This window comes from Furipterus horrens, unplaced genomic scaffold (assembly GCF_987537825.1).
Source record: "Furipterus horrens unplaced genomic scaffold, mFurHor1.1.pri manual_scaffold_9, whole genome shotgun sequence".
In the NCBI taxonomy this organism is placed as follows: Eukaryota; Metazoa; Chordata; class Mammalia; order Chiroptera; family Furipteridae; genus Furipterus; species Furipterus horrens.
This window is the reverse complement of record NW_028327179.1, coordinates 5,947,565-5,970,829: the sequence shown is the minus strand read 5'-3', so window position 1 is coordinate 5,970,829 and position 23,265 is coordinate 5,947,565. Positions and strand designations below refer to the sequence as shown.

The following is a 23,265-nucleotide window of genomic DNA, read 5'->3' as shown; positions in this document are numbered from 1 at the left end:
GGATCTATGGCTCAGAATTGGTAGAAGACCAGCTCAACCCAAGTGGTGACGAATTCCACTTCACAGTCATCCCTGGCTTCGTCACACTCACTGGAATTCATCAGCATGCTAAGGACACGCCCCGCGCCACCGCTATTGGAAACGGAAAGCCAGGATAAAGACACCACGCAGCCAATGAAGCTCTTTTGAGAACACTCGATCCCTTTTCTGGGCAAATACTGAATACGTCTCCACCTCATTGAATGCCCAACCCCCAATTCAATGAACCTCAATACAGGAAGCGAATTGCTGTGTGTGGAGTACCCCGTCTCTGTCTCACCGCTTCAGTGATAAACTCGCTTTGACTTTTACCTCTGTGTTGACTTTGGTCTGAATTCTTTCCTGCAGGAAGCCAAGCCCCCACAGTGGGTCTCGGGCCTTTTGGGTTCCCGGACCCCTGGAACGCATAAATCATCGTCTCCAAGCAGACAAGCAGTGGCCGGGGGCCACTTTGAAGTAAGTGATTTCTTTCTAGTCTTAAATTAGAAAAATGACTCCTCTCCATTTCCACTTGCCTCTTAGAAACCATGTCTTCTGTGGCTAAATATTTTCAAGTATTCAAAGAATATATATTTGCATGTGATGGTCATATTCTCTTCCTGAGCTTAGTTATATTTGTAGTTACCTTGTAAAACTTCTATTTTAAAAAATATCACTAGTAACTGGAATAATGATAACTATTTTATCTCTTCCTTTAATATACACAGTGCATCGTGTATATATCTGTGTGTGCGTGTGTTCATTTCCAAAGCCACAGTAAGATAGTTTTTAAGAAGAGAGCAGCCACCAAGGTCAAGTCCAGCAAAGAAGGCAAATGAGGTAGAGATTTAAATATGTCCGTCCAAGGTCATTCTGGACTTTGTCAAAACCAGTCGCTTTTGTGACTAACAAGGTTTTCAAGTATTAACAATATAATTGAGTGCTGTTTATAGAGTCATATCTGTGACTTAGTTACATTTTCAGTGAGGGCAGGTTAATTAATTGATGGGACGTGAGAAGAGCCTGGCTCAGAGGACAGAGGTACAGGATGGAGAAGTAGTTGTTTATGTGTTTTTTATAATGCAGGCGACTTAAGTACATCCGTGTGCCGGTGAGAAAAGACAGCACCCAAGGGGATGACACTGACGATCTGAGGACCAGAAGGGGTAACTGAGTCCCAGAGCAGATGAGAAGGAAGAGACAGCACAGCATGGAAGGGGGAAGGCAGCTCGGGCACACGGGGGACACCTCTGTCTGGCAAGGAGGGGTGGCGAGTGCACAGGTAGGAGGACCACCGGAGCTATGGGGTCAGCTGGGGGCGGAGCCTCCCCACACCAGGTCTGGAGGACCACGGGACCCTTCCCGTCCCTTCCCTTGTGGAAATGGCCCAAAGGCTTCACATATATTAGGATCAACCACATAATTTTAAAACTGTGCAATTCAGAAATGGTCAAATGTTGGCCATTTCATATGATCAGCCTAATATTGGCTCATCTAACTCTCACAACGACTACAGTAAGTTCCACATTTCCCCAATGAAGAGACTGAGAAAGAGGGTGAGGTAATTAATCTACCCGCGGTCACCAGCAAGGAGATCACGGAGCTAGCGTTTGAACCCCATGCTATGGTTCCAGGGTCAAGGCTCTGGACTCATTGAATTTATCGTTTGAACTTATTCTTCCCTTGCGAATTTCCGGACCCTCCTCTTGATCCCTCAGCTCTGGGAGGGGGCTGGCGAGTGAGGAGGTGGGTGCAGTCGGGGAGCAGGCTGTGAGGTGGGAGCCCACGCCTGAGGATGTGGCAGCTTCAGGTAGGTCTCCGTTATCAGCCAGCTCAATCCTAAGGTGCTTTATAGTGCACATTTCATACAACATTCTGGTAACCGGCATCAAAACGCTGTTGATACTTTTATTCACAGTCTACTTTTCTGGGACGTGCCCAAGTGAATTTTATCTGTCCAAAAAAATTCAGAAACAGCTCTACATCCCTGGCTGACCAGCGTCTGCTTCGTTGAGATTTGGAACAAGTATCCAGGGTGGCCCAGTGCCCCGACCACAGTAAAACGAGCCAAGCAGCTTTTTCTAACACACTTCGGGTCAACAGAACCCCCATTTTAAATAGACTTTTCATCGCAATGATGAATTTTATTAGAAACTGCATCTCCGAGGCACGGTTCTTACCCTTTTCTGCTTCTGCTTGAAGAACACATAGCGGCCTGGGAGCTTTCGGACAGAATTCCATGCCCCGTGATTCACAAAATGGAAATGTGGCATTATGTGACTATGACATTTACTTCCGTGGCAGCTCAGGCGGCAAGAAGCCGTACGCCAGAGCCCTTGGATCCAGCCTCGTCACGCAAATGGGTACGAGAACGAGAAATAAGGAAATGGAACCAGAGTGGCTCTAGGGAGCTGACTGCCCCCAGCATTGAAAGGACACAGTCGCTGGGACAAGACTCAAGCCTTTCTACTCGGATGACATTCTCGGGGAAAGCAATTTGCCCTCCTAATGTAGGAGAATGCTGGGACATAAAGGTAAAATGCAAAAGGTGACTTCCGTGAACTGTGTGACGTGCTCACGTTTTCTATATAACAGGCCAGCTGCAGGTGTTCCTTGGGTGTGCCATGGTCACCTCAACGGGATGGGCTTCCGGGAGGGTGTCTGTCCTCTGCGCTGGGGAGTCCCTCAGCAGCCCCAGGGAAAGGATAAAGTCAGTTATGGACATTATTTTTCCCACTGGCCTGGAGAGAAAAAAGAAGACTAGTGGGGAAACCGAGGACCCCCACAAAGGCCAGTGTATGTGGGTTCAACAGGCCTAAGAGAAAAATAAGAAAGGAGTGAAGGTAAAAAAATGAACCAGAGGGATTTTTTTTCTTTTTTTTTTTAAACTCAGGGCTCCAACCATGGTCTTCCTCAGTTTATTTTGCAACAGTTCAATATCTTTGAGGCTTTCCACTCACTTTATATAAAGCTACATATGTGAAAAAAATTACTACTGTCATTTTAAATAAGAAATGAATGGCAAAGTCATTTTGTAATCCCCTCAAAGTGCTGACACCTGAAGAAGAGATCTGGAAGTGTTCCTCAATAAGATCTTTTGGCACTTGGGGCAAGAAAATTCTTTATTTTATAGAACGGCAGGTCTTCAGGAACTGAACAATTACTTCAGCTTATCGGCCATGTGGGCCATTTTAAATAATGAGTGAATTAAATATATTCATTGGACATTCACCCCCAATTAATTGGGCAGATACTACTTAAAGAAACATCTGGAGGATATTAAGATTTAAGTGCTTCCAATGATATGTTGACTTAATTTGGAAAGACAGATTTGTAAATAAACTAATCCGATACAGCTAGAAAATATTTTTCAAAAGAAAATTTGAATCCCATGCTGCAGGGGCAGAGATATAGAATTTCATGTTGAATGAAAGGAAGACAGTCACCATCTCACTGACGTAGCATTTGTGCAAAATCTTGAAGTTGAATTTGAACAGGTAGTTGGGGGAGTCATTTCTGGTGAAGGGCATGAGGATGAGCAAACAGCCGAGTCACGAAAGCATCATGGCTTACCTAAGGAAGGGTGGGCAGGGGAGCCTGGGTAGAGCTTAGGGCGGGTAAGCACGAAGATGTGGAGGTGAAGGGAAAAAACTACACTCGGCAAATTAAGGAGAAATCTGAACATCTTGGTATGAGACCACGAAACTTTATGAGGCAAGCAGTGGGCACAGATAGATTGAAAACAAGTATAATATGGTCAGAGCTGTACTGAAGGACATTTGGAAAGTGGACAAAGCTGTGAAATATGTTACTAGCACAGTGGGTGTCTCAGTCGGTTATGGACACACAAATGCTGCGTAACAAACAATCCCAACAGCCAAGAAGTGCTTCTCATACTCCCAGGTCTATAGGTCAGCCAAGGTGGCTGTTTTAAGCTGTAATTCTGGGGGCGGACTGAGGATGTCTCCTTCTGAGACCTCAGCTGGCAGAAGGAATAACAATACTACTGCTCCTTAAGCTTCTGTTCTACTTTAAGAAACACAGCCCTTCATAGGTGTGCATTTTCAACTCACTTTAAATGTAATTTACTTTGCAATTACAAGGTGAATATTTTCTTTTAATTCAAGGGGGGCTTGTATCTCCTGAGACATTCCTTCTAACTGTGCTCTTTAACTCTGATTCCTATCTGCCCTTTAATTTAAAATGCCTAAATCTCACTGTGCCTTACTTAAAATGTAGGTGATATCCTTTTAATTGGTCATATACTCTTAAAATGGTTTCTGGGTCATTACGAAATCCCTCCTATAATCCAGAATGGAACAGGGAATTCAGGTCAGGGGAGCCAGTTAACAATTCATACAGTGCCCCGCCGTGTAGTTAATAGACAGGAAAGAAGTTTCAGAAGCCACTGAAGAGAACTTTGCGGAGCAGTTAACTTAAAGAGTCATCACTATGGTCACATGCAGGGACGGTACGCAGCTGAACTGAGGGACTGATACGTCCCACTTCTGCCCGGCAGAAGAACCTACCAATTCTTTCCTTCTCATAATTGGCAAGTCTCAATTTAGCACATGTTACACATGCAAAAAAGGGGAAAAAAATACACAGATTCTAGGAAGACTTTGGAAATGAGAAGAACTCGAAGCCAGACTTTGCACAAAGAGAAACTCCCAAGATGTATATTTACTGATATCAGTCTTATCCAAAATTAGTCATGAGACTAAGCCATAACAAATATCATTCCTTTTTATAAATGCTCCAGTTTCAGAGAATGTGGACCAAGCAAAACGTGTAAGCAGCGTTTTCAGCCAACGAAACCCAAGCGTTAAGCTTCAAATAGATTTTAAACAGTTCAACCATGTCTTAGGGAAACGGCATGAACAGTCAACACGATCTAATTTGCTCTGAATGACTCGGGGTCCTCCTCCATGTCCTCTTCCCAGGGAGGCACGGCCAGGCTGTGAAAGGCAAGCCCTGGGCGTTCCCTGGCAATGAGCCACCTTCTGTCATCCCACTGTCCTCACGTAAGTCACCTTGACAGCTGAAACCCTTGTGTCTACGCAGTTAACCAGGCAGCCCGAGGGAGGGGCTCGTCCACCTGTCCTGAAAGTGGTGGCTGTCCCCACTGCTCCGGGTAACCTGACTCCTTTCAGAGCAGTTACAATGAGAGGCCTGGTGTCCTGGGCTGGACAGAGCCAACCGTTGATTGGCCTGACACGGCCTAGCGGTGGGCATTTTCCCGGCTCCAACGCCCGGACGATGCGCTGAAGCTCCCCGCGTTCCGTCTGCTGCACAAGGCCACCCAGCTAGCAGCTGTGCCCGGCCGCTGGCAGGCCGCTAAGCCGACCTGCTCCTCACTTAGGAGGTGGCCACTCTCACTTTTAATCCGACTGTGGTCAACGTCTCCACTGGCAGCCAAGCCAACGTCCAATGGATCCCCACTCAGAGAACGGACAGATCTGTGTTTACAGACATCGAAACAAACTATCTTGGGAAATCAAAGCAGCTCAATTATACTGCAGGATCAAGTGCAAATTGCTGCCGACCTAGGTTTAGCGGTTGACATCAGCACCTCTCCTTCGTACGGGGCAATTTACAAAGCTGCCCTTTGACGGCGTAATCCTCACGGTCACTCTAGGACACACTGTTGTCATTATTATTATTGCTGTTGCTGCTGCTGCTCCTGCTGCCAATTTCCAAATGAGAAGGAACTGGACCGGTAAAGGAAAAGCTCAAGGTCACACTGCTGGTGAGGGGCCACAGTGGGACTGTCACCAGACGCTGCTGGCGCTCAGCCTTGGCTCGTTCCTCCCTGCCTTGTATTCTCAATGAGGGTGATGTGCTCCCCACTGGGTGGTGCGCCCCCCAAGGGGTGGTGCAAATTGGCTCTTGGAGGGGGAGAAAACCCAACGATCACTTTTTTTATGTATAAAGCAATATACATATATTTCGTCGTCGTCGGCAGCCGTCCGTCTCGAGAGATGATGGTGTAGCTTCTTAAGAGTCTATCTGCACCGCCGAGAATGGCTGTGCAGTCAGACTCGGGAGTGACACGGTATCTGTCTCCTCCCGTGTTGAATCGACATCTTGCGATGACGCTGGAGTGTCCTCTCCAGTGAAGCTACAAAGCCTGGGCAGGGTGATATGGAGGGTCTGCTGTTGCCCATGCAGCAGACCCCCCCCTCTCTTCGCAGCTGAAGGGTCCAAGGGAAAGACGGAGTCAATACAGCTTGGCTTCAGGTGTGCCGCAGGAGTTGCCGGTGTTGACTACAACGTCAAACCGCCTTAGGGACTCCGGGTCCGGATTTTCTGTCGGGGTTTACTCCCTTAGCCTTTCCCCTGAAGAGGTATGCCGCAAGGGGAGGGAAAGATTATCTAAAAAACCTCGCGAGGAGAGCAGTGACACAGGAGTCTGAGAACTAGGACCCCACTGCTCGGTGACCTTCTTGCTATGGTCAGACACAAATCACCCATGAGCAGGAAGTACACTTCTTTCTGGAAAGTGTACCCACTAGGGTGTATTGGAAAAGACACCAAGTGAAAAATAACTTAGCGGAGTCGGCCTCTTTCTCGACCTTCTGGCTGTCCCTCGACAGCGTAATTGATCCTGATGAGGACCAGAGAAGACACACTCTGATTACTGTCTGACTGCATGTGGCCCGTCCTACGGGAGATGGTGACAGCCTGTTCAGTGAATAGTTTAAAAGCACTCCCTTCACACACACACACACACACACACACACACACACACACACGCACACATACACACGCACACACACGAAATCATCTGCCTCTCTTAACAGAAACATCGAAGGAAAAAATAAATCTATTCATATGATGCATTTGCTTCTAGAGGAGGTTCGATTTTCTCCGTGCCAAACCTAAAGACCTTTGTGAAACATGACAAGCCTTCTGAATAAATTCTCATAAACCGCGGAGACAGCTGGAAAATGGATAACCCCACTGTATGACATTAGGGCCCTTTAACAGACTTCTCCTCTCCTTAAATATTAATGTTTCAATTACAATGTACACCTACTTTATTAGCCGCATCGGCCTCGGTTCCGATCAATACCAGCAGCACAAGATGGAATTCTAATGAAGAGAAACAACGCCGAGTCCTCCCCGGCTCCCTCTGGGTGCAGAGACACAAAGCCTCCTTTCACGACTCGCTCCGAGATATTTTACAGTCACCTGCCTCATGCAAATGCCACTCATGTTTATTCATACCGAGGGTTACAGACCACCTTTCATTCCCTGAGCCAGTGCAGCTGACTGACAGCCATCTGCTCCACATCAGGTTGCGCCGGCCTAGCCTAGGAAGGGGACGCCTGAATGTGTGGTGGCCCCCCGAAATACACGCACAGAAAGTCAGTGAGCCGGAAGCCGTCCGGGAGCACATAGATTTCCTTTTTTTAATTCATGCAATTGCTGCCTTTTGGTTTCAAACACTCCCTTTTCTATACTAAACCGTAACCCACCAGCGATGACCCGGGGGTGGCTGCTGTCCATGGATAACCTTCCAGGGGACTTCTCAGGACGCCCGTTCTGTCCTGCCCTCTAGTTCCTCCTAAGGAGGGTGTCTCCCTCGGACACGTGGAGGCCGGAAGCCCGGCCAGGCAGCTGCGGCTTTGTTTGGCGGGCGTGGGTTCTCCCCCGGGCCCAGGCTCTCCTCGTCTCGAAGGAATGGATTCTTACCCACAAGCCTGAGATTGTAACCTCCAGTGTGATGTGCTTTGCGCTTTATGCTGCTGGGTGACATTTTAAAATAGTGCTTTTGTTCTCAAGTGACTATGGTTCTCCACCACTAGTTTCTTTCACTTAGGTAATCTGAAAGCATAGCAACGCCACGGGGTCTTGGTTTTTAGCGCAGATGTTGATAGAATCTAAAGTAACAGCAATGCTACAAACAAATACTTGGATGGTCCCTGGGAGGCTCAGCCAGCCCCGGAGAGGCCTGGGCAACGAGGTAACTGCCGAAGAGGTCCGAGCTCCCACCCACCGTCAGGGACACGAGAGGGGTGTAACCTGCCACCTTTTAGGCGAATTCCCGGGGCTTGTCGCATCGAAAAATAAGGTGCCTCATAAAGTTGTTTAGAGGAAGACACAACTAAAATCCACGAAACGCTCAGCTTCCACACCATTTCTGCCGATGTGAAATAAGTTATTTAATTCAGTTAAGAACTTCATTTGAGGTACACAGACAGCTTTCCTTCATTTTTTTTTTTTTTAACATACCGGCCAAAAAAATGTCTTCTTTTAAAAAGTGCAATTAAGAAAAAACTCGTAGACACAGACAACAGTATGGGGGTTACCAGAGAAAAAGGGGGAGGGGAGGCAGAAGAGGGGAAAGAGGGTAGAAATGGTGATGGAAGGAGAGCTGACTTGGGGTGGTGAGCACACAGTACAGTATACAGATGATGTGTTATAGAGTTGTACACCTGATACCCGTATAATTTTATTAAGCAATGTTACTCCAATAAACTCAATAAAAAATTTTAAAAAGAGTACAATTTACTCATTTTTAAATAGACAGAATCTATCTCATGACAAACAAAAAGAACACTTTACAGCTGCATATGACACTTTACTACTTCAAAGCATTTTTACATCATTACTTCAACTCAATATTATGCCCCCATAAAGGGAGCAATGGGATACTGGCATCCACTTTCTAAAACAATCTTTATTTCCAGGCGTACTTTTCCTGAGTAGCAGAACCAGGATGAGAACACAGGCCTTGCACACAATGTGTACCGGCTGGTGATGCATGTTATGTGTGTCAACTGACAGTGATCCTGTGGACACAATTTGCCTTCACTGACCCAATCTACCTTAACAAAATCTTCATGGACAGCTTCGACCCACCCAAAGACTTACCCAGTGTGTGCAGCGACTGGGCACTGGGCTAGCAGGGTGTCAAATCCCCCTCCTTTGCTGATTCTAACACAAGGGTGAGAAACACTGCCACACAGAGATATAGATTTTGACATGTAGACTCTTATTAAGACTTTTTAAGGTGGAGTCGTCAGTGACGAAATCTGCCAATGGGATCCCTATGCCTGAAATATCCACATCACTGCGACCCTTTCCTGCCTGGTTCAAAAACAAGGGCTTTGAGGACATGATCCGAGGGCCACGTGTGTGCTGGGGTACCCAGTGGTAGTTCAGCTCTACTCGAATGTCCATAACCGTGAATAACACATGCTCTAAAATAGTAGTAATAAAAGGCGGAAATGTAGAATACAAGTCCAATGGCTTGAATCAATGGATTGCTCTGCAGAGACTGCTCTATTGAGAAATTGAAAGAAGAGAAAGGACTTTCAAAGTACAACTATTTTAATCATTCTCTAATTCTGCTTCTCTTATATACATGAAAAAAAAAATTGCACCTGTTGGTTCCCAAGTCTGGAAGAGGAGAAAGGTAGCCGCCCTTCAAACCTCACTGCAAGCAGTAGCGTTGAGTACCAAGCGCACTTGACACCTACAAACTAGGGTCCCATTCACGGTGGGATGTCAAAGAGATTCCCACATCTGCTGGAATCTAGTCTTGTTTGGTGAACTAATTAAATGCTGGGTTGAGGGCTACTGCTTCTCCAGTAATGAGCTAAAGAAGGCAGACCCCACGTTTCAGGTCGAAGCTCCGATCTGCCATCCTTGCTCCCATCCAAAGTGGCCAGAGCCCGAGATGATGCCAAAGGAAGTTCAGGAGAAATTATGTCTGATGCTGAGCTTCTTTATACTATCTTAGGAGACAAGAAAAACATGACCTCTAACCAGTAACACCAAACCCACCTTCGTTCCTAAATTCAATCACTTCTGCTTTCAAGTTAATAGCAAGAAGAAAAGCAAGCTGATTAAAATCTCTCTTTTCCAATTTACTATCTGCTAAAACAGAGCAGTGGTTAATAGACAGACAGCAGGAAAAAAACAAACAAACAGAAAGTCATCTTTCACGCTGGACTAGTGGTTTTCACACAGGGACATAAAAGAAAAGAGATATAATTATACTTGTGTGTGAGCAACCATTAGCAGGACTCCATGACTGGTATTCTTCTGGTCTACCAGCAAAAAGAACAACAACAAAAAAAGCTCATCTGCCCATGTGTCATTAATTTCATCTAATACAAAATACACCTACAGACAAATCCACCTACAAATTAAATACACATTATGATAAGCAAAACGACGTCCCCTCTATTAAGGCCAGGGGCTAACACCCAGATTCTGTGAACATGTTCCCTTATATGGCAAAGGGCAATTTAGGCTGCAGATAGAATTAAGGTTGTTAATCAGCTGACCTTAAAATAGGGAACATGCTCCTGGGTTATCCAGGTGGCCCCATGTAATCGCGGGTGTCCAGAAAAGTAAACAATTGAGCAGAAGAGGGATCAGCGTGATGAGACGTGATGTGGGCAAGCAGGAAATGTAAATTCAGGGGAAAGGTGACGGAGAGGCGGAGATCAACAAGAACATCCAGCGGGGTTGGAATTCATTTATTATGTTAACGCCGCAAGCCCATGTCCCCGAGGCCCCACAGGTTAGCGGTGAGATCAGACCCGTAGGCTCACAGAAAGATTCACGGCCCTCTGACCAGGTCAGAGGTCATTGGTTATGAGGCCACTACACAATAAGAAATGAGAAGAACCGAAGGCTGACAGAGACCTGTACCAAACGTCACTAATTAGCCCTGTCATTGTTAATAAGGCCTTCATCTCAGGATAAAGACTTGGCTTATTTTGAAAAGTGTCCATGATGCTTCTGCTTCCTCTAAGGTGGTCAACACTCTTTCCCCCCACCCAACGTTCACTCACAGAAAGAAATACGAAATTCACACTCTTGTATAAAAACCAAGGACACCTCCATTCTAAGAATCAAAAGCTTTCTCTCCATCAAAAAAAAAAAAAGTCCTATATAAACTCGCTCAACTCTCCGAAAGAGATCTTGCAATTTAATAAAAACCCTTTGACACGGCCAAGGGAAACTGTCTGAACACAGCGATAGTCCACAGAGAAACCAGGTGACCTCGGCTGAACAGGCTTTGTGATGGCATTCTCTCGGTGGCAGCCACCTACGCAGGGGGAGGAAGGCATTGTCCCCAGTAGACGTTGCGATAACAAGGCATCCCGGAGCCATGCCATCCAAGGAAAATTGGAGGTCGCAACGCTGCCTCTGCCCCAGAGCCCCCTTACCTTGTTGAAGTCTTCAGACGTCGCCCTCATCTCCTTCCATGTCTTGTTCAGGAGCTGGATACAGATGCAGAAAAACTCCTCGAAGGACCTGTCGTGGGTGAAGAACATCGGGTGGAAGTCGTTGCAGGTCTCACTGGCTGGAGGAGAGGGAAGGAAACACAAGGAGGAAGTTTGAGAAGGGAAACGCGAGGGCAGCCGCAAGAGGGCGCTCCAAAGAGAGATGTCGGGGCTGGGCAGCTTCCAAGTTCAAGGTCAGATGGTCGGCCCTGCCCTTAGGCACAAATTTTAACTGAAGGAGGTCGGCTCCTAAGCCTCGCCGTGACCGGAGCCTGTGGCTGGCTGCTGCAGGAGCCCTGGCGTTCCGGGTCTGCCTCTGCCTTCTCCCCTTACAAAGACTGTGCCAACCACCCTCTCAGGCCACGCGCCTCCTTCAGCCTTAATTTCTCTTTCGCAACAGAATAGCAGGGAGAGGAAGAGCTTTCCTGAATACACAATTTACTGCATCTTTGAAAACAGCACCCTTGATGATTTCTCCAGGGGGCTCTTTTTCCTCTCAGGGCCGTGAGCAGGGGACACTGGAGATGATTAACCATCTGGTGCCGTTAACCACTGCTTTGTATTCCCAGACACCGGTGGCTGGAGGAAAAAGCAATCCAAATGGCTTTCAAGGCCGCAATGGCCCAGTCCTGGACCGCAGCGCGAGGCCAGCCAGCCTGCCTGTGAGCCCCAAACAGCAGAGCTTCCCAGAGTCAGACCGCGCGCTCTGAGTACCAAGTCCAGCCCCCTCTCCCCCTTCCCTGACCTGCATGTCAGCCCCCAGCCTTCGTCTCAGCTCTCTGTCAAGGTTACCTTCTCAAAGCCCTTTTACAGGAGTCATGTTTGATCTTCCCGTGCCTCCTACTGCTCATGTCTCATGGACGAGGACTCTGGGGCCCAAGAACTCGGCTTTGTGACTCCCCTACACAGTACCCTAGTAGTTTTTCTTTTAATTCTGTTATCCTCACCTGAGGACATTTTTTCCCATTGTTTTAGAGAGCGAGAAAGAGGGAAATAGAGAGAGAGGGGTGGAGTGAAACATCAGTGTGAGAGAGAAACATCAGTTGGTTGCCTTTTGCTTGTCTTCTTGTATCATACAAGCCACCACCAGGGATCGAACCCGCAACCTGGGTACGTGCTCTGACTGGGAATCAAACCTGTGACCTTTCACTTTACTGGACAATGCTCCAACCACCTGAGCCACACAGGCCAGGGCCTTTATGTTGTTCTTTTATTTTTAAATACAAGCTGTTATGTACAGTAAAAGAATGCCTACTTTAATTGGAATCTCTTAAGAACCATTTAGTCTTAGTCTTCAGGCTCCAAACAGTAGATTTCAAGCCCTGGAAGCCCAGGAGAGGAGGAGGGCGGGCAGTTGCGACAGACTTCTGTACTTGGGTGCAGCCCTGCTGTAGCTATGTGGTTGAACCTGAAGTCCACTCAGAGTCCTCCTGTGCAGGCAGAGGAGCCCTGACCAAACCTATGGGACATGCGCTGCTCCGGCAGGACCAGAAGCTATTATTCATCCTTTATGAATACGGTGAACTCCTGACCTCTGAAACTGTTTAAAACAACAACAAAGTTCTCCATGTTTGGACAGCTCACCCCCTCTGAAGGGCGGAACACCATATGAAGAAGTGAAAGCTGTTTCCTTCCAGACAAGGTAAGGGCATAGGCTTGCGGCGATGTGAGTGTGTCCTGTGGAAGAGGTTAGGGCCTGGGGGCCGAAGACTTGGGTTCCAGTCCAGGCCACGACAAGCAGAAGCAAGTCCTTCCCCCTTTCTGAGTCCTGACTTTCTTAAAACAACAACAAAAACTGGAAATGACTCTCATCTGGCTTCTCCAAAGGCCTTGGAGAGGATTAAATGTCATGATCCTTGGAGAAGAGCTTTGAATGTCACTGTTCTCCGGTTTTCTGTCACTCTAACACATGTGAAATTACTGACATGGAAACAAACTCACGCGAGCACATGGACATTAGCACAAGAGAACACATGTCCAAGGTAATTGGATGCCCTGGAAGAAGTAGGAATGAGGAGGTAGGGTAACATCATGTTTCCAGGCAGACAGATCTGCATTAAAAGACCGAATGTGGTGCTCCCCAGGATGCCTTATAACCTTAGACAGGTAAACTTCCTGAGTCTGTTTCCTCCTCTGTAAAATACATGACCACACAAGGTTTGCACAAGCATCAAATTAGATTATGTACAAAAAGGGCATGGTAAGGCGCCTAGCACAAAGTATAGGCTCAGTAAACAGTGGCCGTTAGGTGTTACTTTCATCATCCTTATCAGTGCACTTTATAGCTTCTTACAGACTTTAACAAGTCTAGCAGATAAGAAAGGAACGAAAACTCCGGTGAGTGAGAGGTGGGGGTCAACCAATCATTTTTATGTTTTGTAAATTACTGAAGTGTAATTAGCACACAACATTATATTAGTTTCAAATGGACACCATGATTCATTATTTGTATATATTGCAAAAGGATCACCACAGAAAGTCTAGTCAGTACCTGCCACACACTTAGTTACAAACTATGGCTGCTGTTTACTCTGAATCCTCAAAAACAACACCCCACCCAGCCTCACAGAAGAGAAAACTGAGGAAGAGTGAAGTTCAGTCATTTCTAGCGACAGGGCCCGGAGCCCCACCCTGCCCTCTATCACCAGCGCATTCTGCCCCCACATGGAAGGACTGGCTGGTCATAACCATAAACGTCTTTAAAAGACTCATCCCTGCTAGGGAGGAGTGGGCGAACAAACAATCAAAAATAATCTGTTCCCTGACATGTTACACAAGAGACAGTGACAAAAATTTTATTGGGGGGTGCTTATGATTCTTTGTGTTAGGAAGGGTGTCCCTGTATTAGAGGCAAGGATAAAGTATTAAATATTAACATAATTTCCCTCTAAAACGTTCAAACTGCAAACAGTGAGGAGGGAGGTTGATCGAGCAGGAAGCGCCTGTCTAGACGACCTGCTCCGTTTTCCTCTCCCTTCGGCAGGTGAGGGCAGAGAGGAAGGCAAACGGCAGAAAGGGAGCGAAGGCCCTGGGAGCCGGCTGGCCCGGGTTCGAGTCCTGGTTCTGTCATCTGCTGCCGAGTCACCTGAGCGAGTCATTTCATCTGTCAACGCTCCGGTCTTTTCATCCGTAAATTATGTGCGTTATCGGGTTGCTGTGAGGATTAAGTGGGAACAGCGACTTCAAAAAGTCAGCTTCAGGCAGCGGTGAGCCCGCAGGTTTGCGATGCTCACCGTGGACCCAGCGGGCCTTGGCCGAGGGCATCCCACTGAGAAATGTGAACATCTGTCAGCCCGATGGGAGGGCCTCGGTCTCGAGAATAAGGCCCTTAATTCAGAGGTCAAAACAAACAAGCAAACAAGCAAACAAAGATGGGGAGTGTGAGGCTTACCATTGCTTTAAAAAACACTGAGAACAAATTAAACGAGTAGGCAATGATTTTACAAATAAACGCAGAGAGAAATTTTCAATGTGACAAAGATAGTAAGATTTTTAAAAAATGGAATTGTTGTTAAGTACACTATTTTTAACACAATGAGAGTCTACTTCATAAAAAATCAACTTAATGGTCTTTCAAGTCTAGAATATTTAGGTATTTATTCTCAAATGTGTTTGTATTAATTTACTGACATCTAATGCATCACTGCATAAGTCTGCTCTGTAAGCAGCTATAATCCAGACACATATGTTTTAAAAATAAAAAATAAGAAGGCTGTGCACTTAGGTACCAAATCGCCTTTCAAAGTAGATCTCACCCTGTTTTCCACCGAATGCTGTCAGCTGAGGCAGGTGTCCTTACGGGAGCCTCAGAGAACAAGGCCTACTGCACTGGACACAGAGAATAGGCCCTGATGCTGCCCCTGACCTTGAGAAGGTCATCTCTGCTCCCTGGGTCCCAGTGTTCTTACTTGTAAGTGAGAATGACTGCGAAGGCTCCTGCCAGGTCCAAAATTCTAAGACGATAAACACACGCACACACACGCACACACACGCACACACCACATAATGCACTCCCATCTCCCTAGCGCCCACCAATAATATTGTAATAGGACTTGGAGACTGCACCTGGCCTAAACTTCATTTCCGAAATTCTTATTTCCTTGAATGACAGGATGGCTCCACATTTCATTTAGGGTGTGAAGGCATCGAAGTGGCATTAGACCGGCTTAGAAAGTGTTTTCTTTCTTTCAGAACGAAAGCGTTAGTTGCTCTGACACCCTTTCAACCTATGCACATCACCTAATGCAGACCACGCCATAGGGAAATGGCTTCAGTGATGACTGAAGGACGCGCGAGCGCACAGGAGCTCTGCTCCGATGCTGTGAAGCCCAGGCCCACGCTTTCGATGACCCCTGCTATGCCCAGAGACACGGGGCACCCATTTATGAGTGACGAGAGGGTCACAGATTTGGGAGGCACCAGGCAGGTTCTGAGTATGTTTACAGAAAGAGGGATAAGCCCTGGCCTGACCCAAAGGGTGTCTTGTTTTAAAATCCTGAGCCTCAGGAAGAAGGGGATGACTTACACCTGCGAAAGCATTCGATCCATGTGAACTGCTCGAGTGATTATAAAAACGCATCCGTTACCCACAGCACGGAGACTCAAATCAGCACTCTTTGCGGCTCCAGGGTCAGTCTGGGTAAATGTATGTATGAATTCTCGGAGGCGGATGCATATTTATACCTTTGCAGAAAATCTTCCCCTGTGGCCTTGGCGTTCTCTATTTTTAGGTGTGGTTTTGGAGTTTTGGTTACTGTGTGGGAAGACGTTCAAAGGCCAGACCTTTTGTAGGTGGGAGAGGTGGAAAGAGGGCAAAGAACTTGAAGTTCCCCCACTGTTGTGAGTCCCGCCAATACAGAGGCTCCCGCCCCTGCTATTTTAGGGCAGGGGATCAGAGGCTAGACACCTGCTCAGCTCTTCCCAGCTGCTGAAGGCTGGTTTAATAGAACTGCATATTCTTTTCTATCCTCTATCATACCTAAAAATAGCATGAAATTGACACTGAAAAGACACACAGTAGCTAATTCAATGCTTCTTCATTCTCCTTCCTTAGGGCCTTTTTGAAAAGGACATTCAGAGAGGAAAAAGGAACTGATTCGTGTTGGGGCTGAAAAATCAGACTCTAGCACAAAAGACAGTCACTTCAGCAATGATAACCTGAGGCCCCATCCCAGTGTACGTTAATGAGAGAGCAGAGGTTCAGGAGCCAGGGTGGCCCGGGTGCACGTTGTGTGTCCCTATTTAATAGCAATATGACCTTGATCACTTTACATGTCCTCTGGACCTCAATGTCCTCATTCAAAAAAAAAAAAAAAAAAAAAAAAGAAAGAGTAATTGAAAAACCAAAATTAAAAAAAAAAAAAGAAAGAAAAGACAGTGCCTCATATCTCATCAGATAGCTGCTAGGATTAACTGTAAAGCAATACATGATTCATACATTAACTGAGATACAATAAGCACTTAGTATATGTTAGTTGTTACCAGTTTTAATAGCAAAATTATTATTGTTGTACTTAAATGACAAATCTGGAGAAATTATACTTTCAGACAGGAAGACATTATAAAACTACAGTAATTAACCCTTTGAGTGCCATGCGTAATTGCTAAAATTGTGTGAGCAATGCCAGGCTACTTTTCTGAGAAATGCAGAGTTTATGAAAAATGTCTATAAAAACATTAATATAGCAGTATTTGAACAAGAGTAAAAATTCAAAATTTAGATCACCATGAGAAAAAGTTATATCAATTATAACCTGGGGTACAAAAAAAAGAGAACAAAACATAAATTACGAATTATTCCATTGTTATTTACATTTATAGCCGTTGAAAAAAGAGTCGCTGGGAGCGGCGCTCGGACTTCTGGGAACATTTGTCAGCGTCGCTCACAGTGACGTTGGTGCTCAAAGGGTTAAACCATCTTGCTCCTGGCCCGTGGATGGAACATCAAAACAATGGAATAGAATAGGAAGCTTCCATAAGAACCCGTATATACAGTCATTAGATTTATGACAAAGGTAACATAGTAGTGCAGGAGATTTTTCAGTAACTTGTGCATCTGGAAGAAATGAATTATGGTTCCTTGCCTTCCATCATCTACAAAATCAACTCTAGGTGGGTTACACATCTTAGTAGGAAAGGAAAAACAACGAACCTTCTATAGAACATAGAAGAATCTATTCATGACATTCAGGGGCGCAACGGTTTCCTAACAGGACCAAACAATCATTAACCCTAAGGAAAAGTGGGGATCAGATTATACGGAAATCAGTAATTATTCATTAAAAAATACAGTAAGGATAGTGACCTCAGAGTATGTGAAAAAGTTGCAACACTCCCCAACAATAAACTGGCGTCGGTGACGTATCAATAGCCCTATAACCCAGTGAGAAAAAAGAGACAACCCAACAGAAAAATGCTCACAAAGTAAACAGACACTTAACTAAACAGAATATCTAAGTGGCCGATAAACACATGAAAAAGTGCTCATTGTTTTCAGTCACCAGGAAAATGTAAATTTAAACAACGATATACTTTCAAACATCCAGTGGAATGGCTACAGTAAAAAAAAAAAAAGGAAAATACTAAATGTTGGTAAGAATGTGAAACAAGCAGTATTCTCATACACTGTTGATGGGAGTGTAAATTGTTTACACACTTTTAAAACAGTTTGGTAGTATTTATTTTAAGCTAAACTATTCACACCCGATAATACAGCAATTCTACACAAAGATATATACACAACAGAAATGCATATATACGTGCCGCACAGGAATTCTATGAGAATGGGAGAATGTTTATAGCAGCACTGTTTGTTAAAGCCAAAAACTTAAAACAAGCCAACTGTCCATCCAAGAGTTATCAGATAGATAAGTAAATTATAGTTTATTCATACAGAAGCATGCTTATGGTATACAAAGAAATGATTTTTTAAAACTATACTATACACAGCATGAATGAATTAAAAACATAATGTTGAACAAAAGGAGTTCCGTACAGAAGAGAGCATGCTATATAGTCTTTTTGATCTAAAGCTCAAAACAGGCAATTTTCCTGGAAGAAACTGGGGGGAGGGCAGCCCAGCGGGCCTCTGACAGTTGTGTGACATTCTGTCTTGATCTAGGTGGTAGCTAACGGAATAGTTTTTGGTTGAAAAATCCATTGAGTTGTGTAGTCTTCTTAGGATTTGATCACTTCTATGCATTTAAGTTACACCTACATTAAGTTAAGTTAAAAAGTAGAACATGAACTTTCCAGATGAGTAAGAAGGGACAATGACTTCTCAGACAGGGTAAAACTATTTCATGTACTTCAGGTGGGCTTTCTAGGAGCAGGGCTCTGCTTGCCCAGCCCATCGCTTTGGAACCGGGGATTGGGCTGCCTGTAGTCCAGGTTTCTGGCTGGGTACAGAAGCATATGACCCATCTCTGCTGGCACCCTGATCCTAAATGGTACCAGCTCCTGATGCTGGTCAGGGGTCCCTCTCTACTCCTGGACCGGTGTTTAATTTCATCTGTTGGATGGATGAAAGAGTACAGGTACACACTTTCTTTTGCTGGCCGGGATCCTGACCTCCCTGAGGACTGCTGCAGCAGCTGATGGAAAAGCTCTCATAAAATTGGACTGGTTGTATGAACTCTAAGAAGAGTACCAACTTCCCTTTAAATGAACTTTCTTCCTCTATTCCTCCCTCACTCTTTCCTTTCATCCAAGTGTGTACATGTCCACCTGTCTGTCCATCCAACCATCTGTCCATCCACCCATGCATCCATCATCCATCCATCACCCACCCAACCATCTGTCCATCCACCCATCCATCCATTGTCCCTCCACCAATCCACCCATGCATCCATCATCCATCCATCCATCCATCCACCCATCCAACTGCAAGGCAGTTAAGAGCATGGCCTTGGAGCCAGTCTGGCTGAGTTTGGATCCTGGCTCCTTATCTCCATGACCTTCAGCTCATGAGCAAGGACAGACAAGTAAAAGATGAGGCTGAAAAAGTAGGTTGGCATCCGATGACCTAATTCTTTGTTGACCACACTAGGGGGTCTTATCATGATGACAATAACAGTGTCTTGTAGTTTGTAGAAATGAGTGAAGACACAGTGAGGGGATTTCCATAAAACACTGAGAGCAGCGTCTGGCATATATAATAAGCACTCGATAAATGTGAGTCATAAAATGTTGTACAGAATACAAATATGGTATGTAATTCACTCCCCCAATCTTGAATTTAATGTAAGGTTCGGATTGCAGCGAAATCTTATTTACTTTCACCTCCCTCCGTGAAGGTTCCTAATTCCCCTGGAAAGTTACAGAACAGCATTCCCATCATCGTCTTGTGAGATGTTGAACCGAAAGGCAAAATGTGCATAAATTCCAGTAAATTAAGATTTCTGATAAGAGTGAGCTATGTGACCCTGGGAGTGTGCTTAGAATTGAAAAACGATCTTGCTGATAGACTCTGTCTCTGCTCTTTCCTTTGTGTTCTGACTGAAACAACCCGGATGTGAAGGAAGGTGGGACCTGGATTCTTGAGATCTTATCTGTTGGCAAAATAATTGTTTCTGGAGCCACGTATAGGTCTAAGCAAGGGCTCTCGCTTGGCCCAAAGATGAAGAAAATTGCGGGAAAAGCAATGAATTCTTTGGAAGGGAGGATCAAATGTGTGGTGTGAGTTAGCAATGCAAAACCAGGAAGGAAGCACACTTATCTTGCTAAATAGAGTTTGCCTACCTTTCGGGGTGTTGCGGCTGGAGGACAGGGGGTGGGTGGGTACAGTGGAAGACTAGGAAAGTTCTTGGCTGGGTAGAGAACAGCCCGAGCAAGGGAGAGCAAAGGAGAGCATTTTCCAGAAGCAATTTCTATATGCCCCTGTTAAGACTCCCTTTAGAGGGAAATTATTCTGAGAGGTGGCACATTAAGAGACTGTCACACAGCAAATTTAGCATGGATATAAATAACTGCCTGTCCAACCATGTGAGAATGGGTGCTCGGGGGTAATGTGGGGACAGAGGTGGATGAGCAAGCGGCAGGGATGCGGCTCCCTGAAGAAGAGCCAGCAGGACCGTGCAATGCCATCGAATGACTGTGGGTTATGCCTTGACCTCAGAGCATCGGCCAGGGCCGGGGAGCTGGCAAAAGGGACTAAAAATAACCAATCTCGTATCCAATCGATGCCAAAGTAAGCAAAGAGGACAATGCCACGGCTTGTCCAATGCTTTCCTGTCCCCTTAAAAACTCAGTGATTACCTGTAGCGGCTTTGATAAAATGCAAATGCTTTAGCAAGGCAGCCAGCACTTCTCAGCCCGGCCGCCTCCTCTCCTTCTAACTTTCCTCTGACTTATGACTGAACACGAATGCCAATCAGTTTCCACCTCTTTTATCACGTAAACCAGCTGTTTGTATTTGCACCTGTTAAGCGGTTGGGCAGCCCCTTCATGGCGCCCACGAGTCACCCCCCAAAGCCCATCCCTTTGCTAAGGATACGTCGCTCACGCCTGGTCCGGCGGCCTCTTCCTTTGGGCTCCCACAGACCTGGCCTCCTCTCCACCTGTCTGAACCCCGCTCCTGACGACGAACGCAGGAACAACAGCAAACGCGAGGGAGCAGTTTCTGCGCTCCTGATGGTTCCCCGGGGCCGGCCTCCCACAAACACACACGGGCACGGCCTGCTTTCCCTGGGGTCCTCCGCCGTGACGCCTCCAAGTTCTCTTCTCCATGTTGTTCCCTGCTTCCCGCCACGCTCAGGGAACCGGATGAGGGGTGCCCCCCCACTTTGGCACCGACAACGCAGGTCTTGACGCACCTGCTGTGGCACGGGCACTTTGCAAGGACCCTGTAAAATGAGGTCCTCTGCCCGATCCCCCCCCGGTTTTCTGAAACCCCAGTGTAGGTGCCTCTAAGAGAACAAGGAGGAACATTACAAAGGAAGCACATTTACTACACAAATTCAACAGAAGAAAAAAGCAAACCTGATTGTGTTCCTACAATACAGAGTCATAACCCTCCCCCGCAGACCCATCGCCAACCCCGAGTCCCTGGCAGGGGCGGGGCCCCTCCCCCACTCCTCACCCGGCCCTCCTGTCCGCACACCTGCTCTGAACAGGGGCGCTGGGTGAGTGCCCGTCTCAGGTCCGTCTCGGACTCTGTCGCACGGAACAGATGGCCTCAAGGATTGCATAACGGCGCTAAAGTGTTCCCCGTGGGCGGTGGAATTAAGGGAGACGTGGGGAGATTAGGGAATAATCCGCAGACAGCCATGGATATGGTTATCCATATCGGTGAACAAAAAGGGAGCTACATCCCTAATCCCCTGGCCCGTCTGCAGTTCTGTTCAGTCCTCTTCAGCAGGACAGCGTGCTAAGGAGCGAGCTCCGTCCTCCCCGGGACCAGGCAGGCGCGTGTGTGACAAGGGGCACAGAGGCCCTCCCGAGTGGGAACAGAATGCCAGGCCCAGAAGCAGGTCCTCGAGCCTCGTGACGACAATGCAGAGAAAGGTCAAGCTTCACACAGGCGCTGGACACAAGAGGAGGCCACTTACGGAAGCAGCCATTAGATTTCCAACTGGTGACAGCCGGCTGGAGAGCTTGCAAAGGGCCTCACCTGAGAACAGGACGCTTGGGGAATCGGCTTCAGTGAGAGGCGGCCGTGCACCAGGAACTGTATACTTGCGCATTTAGCCTTCGTGATAATTTCACGAAGCAGGTGCGGCTGTTATCACTCCCATGGCACAGATGAAGAAACTGAGGCACAGAGGACTGACGGAACTGGCCTCACTGAACTGCAGGGGGCAGACCCAGGTTTAGCAGCGGTTTGGGTCCAGGGTCCCCGTTTTCTTGCCGCTCACCAGACAGCAATTTCCCTCCACGGAAGCTGTGTAAAGCAGCAAGTTAATACTTTCTAGAATGCCTGTTTACTGTGATTTAAAAATAAATTTAATTCCAACTCTTACTTGTCTGACCCCCCCGTTTTAATGAAGACTTGAGCTTGCTAACTCAGGTGATGTTTGGGGACACAGTTTTACGGTTGGTAACACAGCACAGTGTTTTCCAATTTCTCGATGGCAGACACGTATGCCCACAGAAATGTTACTGTTTTAAGACCAGGAGAAAAATCAACAATTCATAGGCCCTTAATTTCAGGGCATTTTTATTTGTTCATTGGCTTAATAGATCCTTATCTTAATAAAGCAGATTAAAAACCCATCTCCTTTCATGCAAGGCTAATATCCTGAAAGATTAAGAAAATCAAGCGAATCAGACCAATCTATTTTTGGTCACACAGTTAAATAGCGCTTAACATATACCAGCCACTGTACTAAGTGTTTGACAATTAAATGATTGAATGTGTCATTTGAGAATTAACTATGAGACAGGTCTGAGTCGCGCTTCTAGTTCACAGAGGAAACTGAGGCCCAGAGAGGCTCAGTGACTTGTCCGAGGTCACACAGCCAGAGAGAAGCAGAGCCGACGCCGGTGGGAGAGCCTGTGCTCTGAACCCACTGCGTGCCTAACCAGGGCGCAGGGAGATCTTCCTGCCCCAGCAGCTTTAACTACACAGTTGCTGCTGCTGCTGTCCTACCACGACGCTGTGACATTACGGACGTGCCTGGAGTTCATAAAAGAAGGCCACCAGGCTCCTTTGACACTGACTGATTACACACGTATCCATGACTACCCCAGGTCCCTTGTCCTTTACAATCTCTCATCAAATACAGCAAATCCTCACTTCTTATAGTCAGTAGGTTCTGCCACTTTCAGCGAAACGATGTATAACTAAACCAATTTCAGCCTACGCTAATTGATATAAACAGGAGTTAAGCTTCTAGGCCGTTTCAGCAATGTTATAGCAAAATGATGTTGATCGAATCACGTAACATTCAAGGACCTGCCTTAAGGAGCCAAACTGTATCCCTTCCACTCCTTGAAAACAATCCAATACACTCTGATTTTTTTTTTTTTTAAGATTATGTTAGGACTGGGTCTCTACACC

At 46.3% G+C, this 23,265-nt stretch overlaps 1 protein-coding gene across 1 annotated transcript in view; it reads right to left on the bottom strand.

Moving 5' to 3' along the window:
• ELMO1 (engulfment and cell motility 1) overlaps window positions 1-23,265 on the bottom strand; it is a 341,907-nt gene that overhangs the window by 113,268 nt on the left and 205,374 nt on the right. The window contains exon 17 of the mRNA XM_090287018.1: window positions 11,211-11,347. Within this exon, the coding sequence (XP_090143144.1) occupies window positions 11,211-11,347 (137 nt within the window). The remainder of the gene's footprint in view (window positions 1-11,210; window positions 11,348-23,265) is intronic.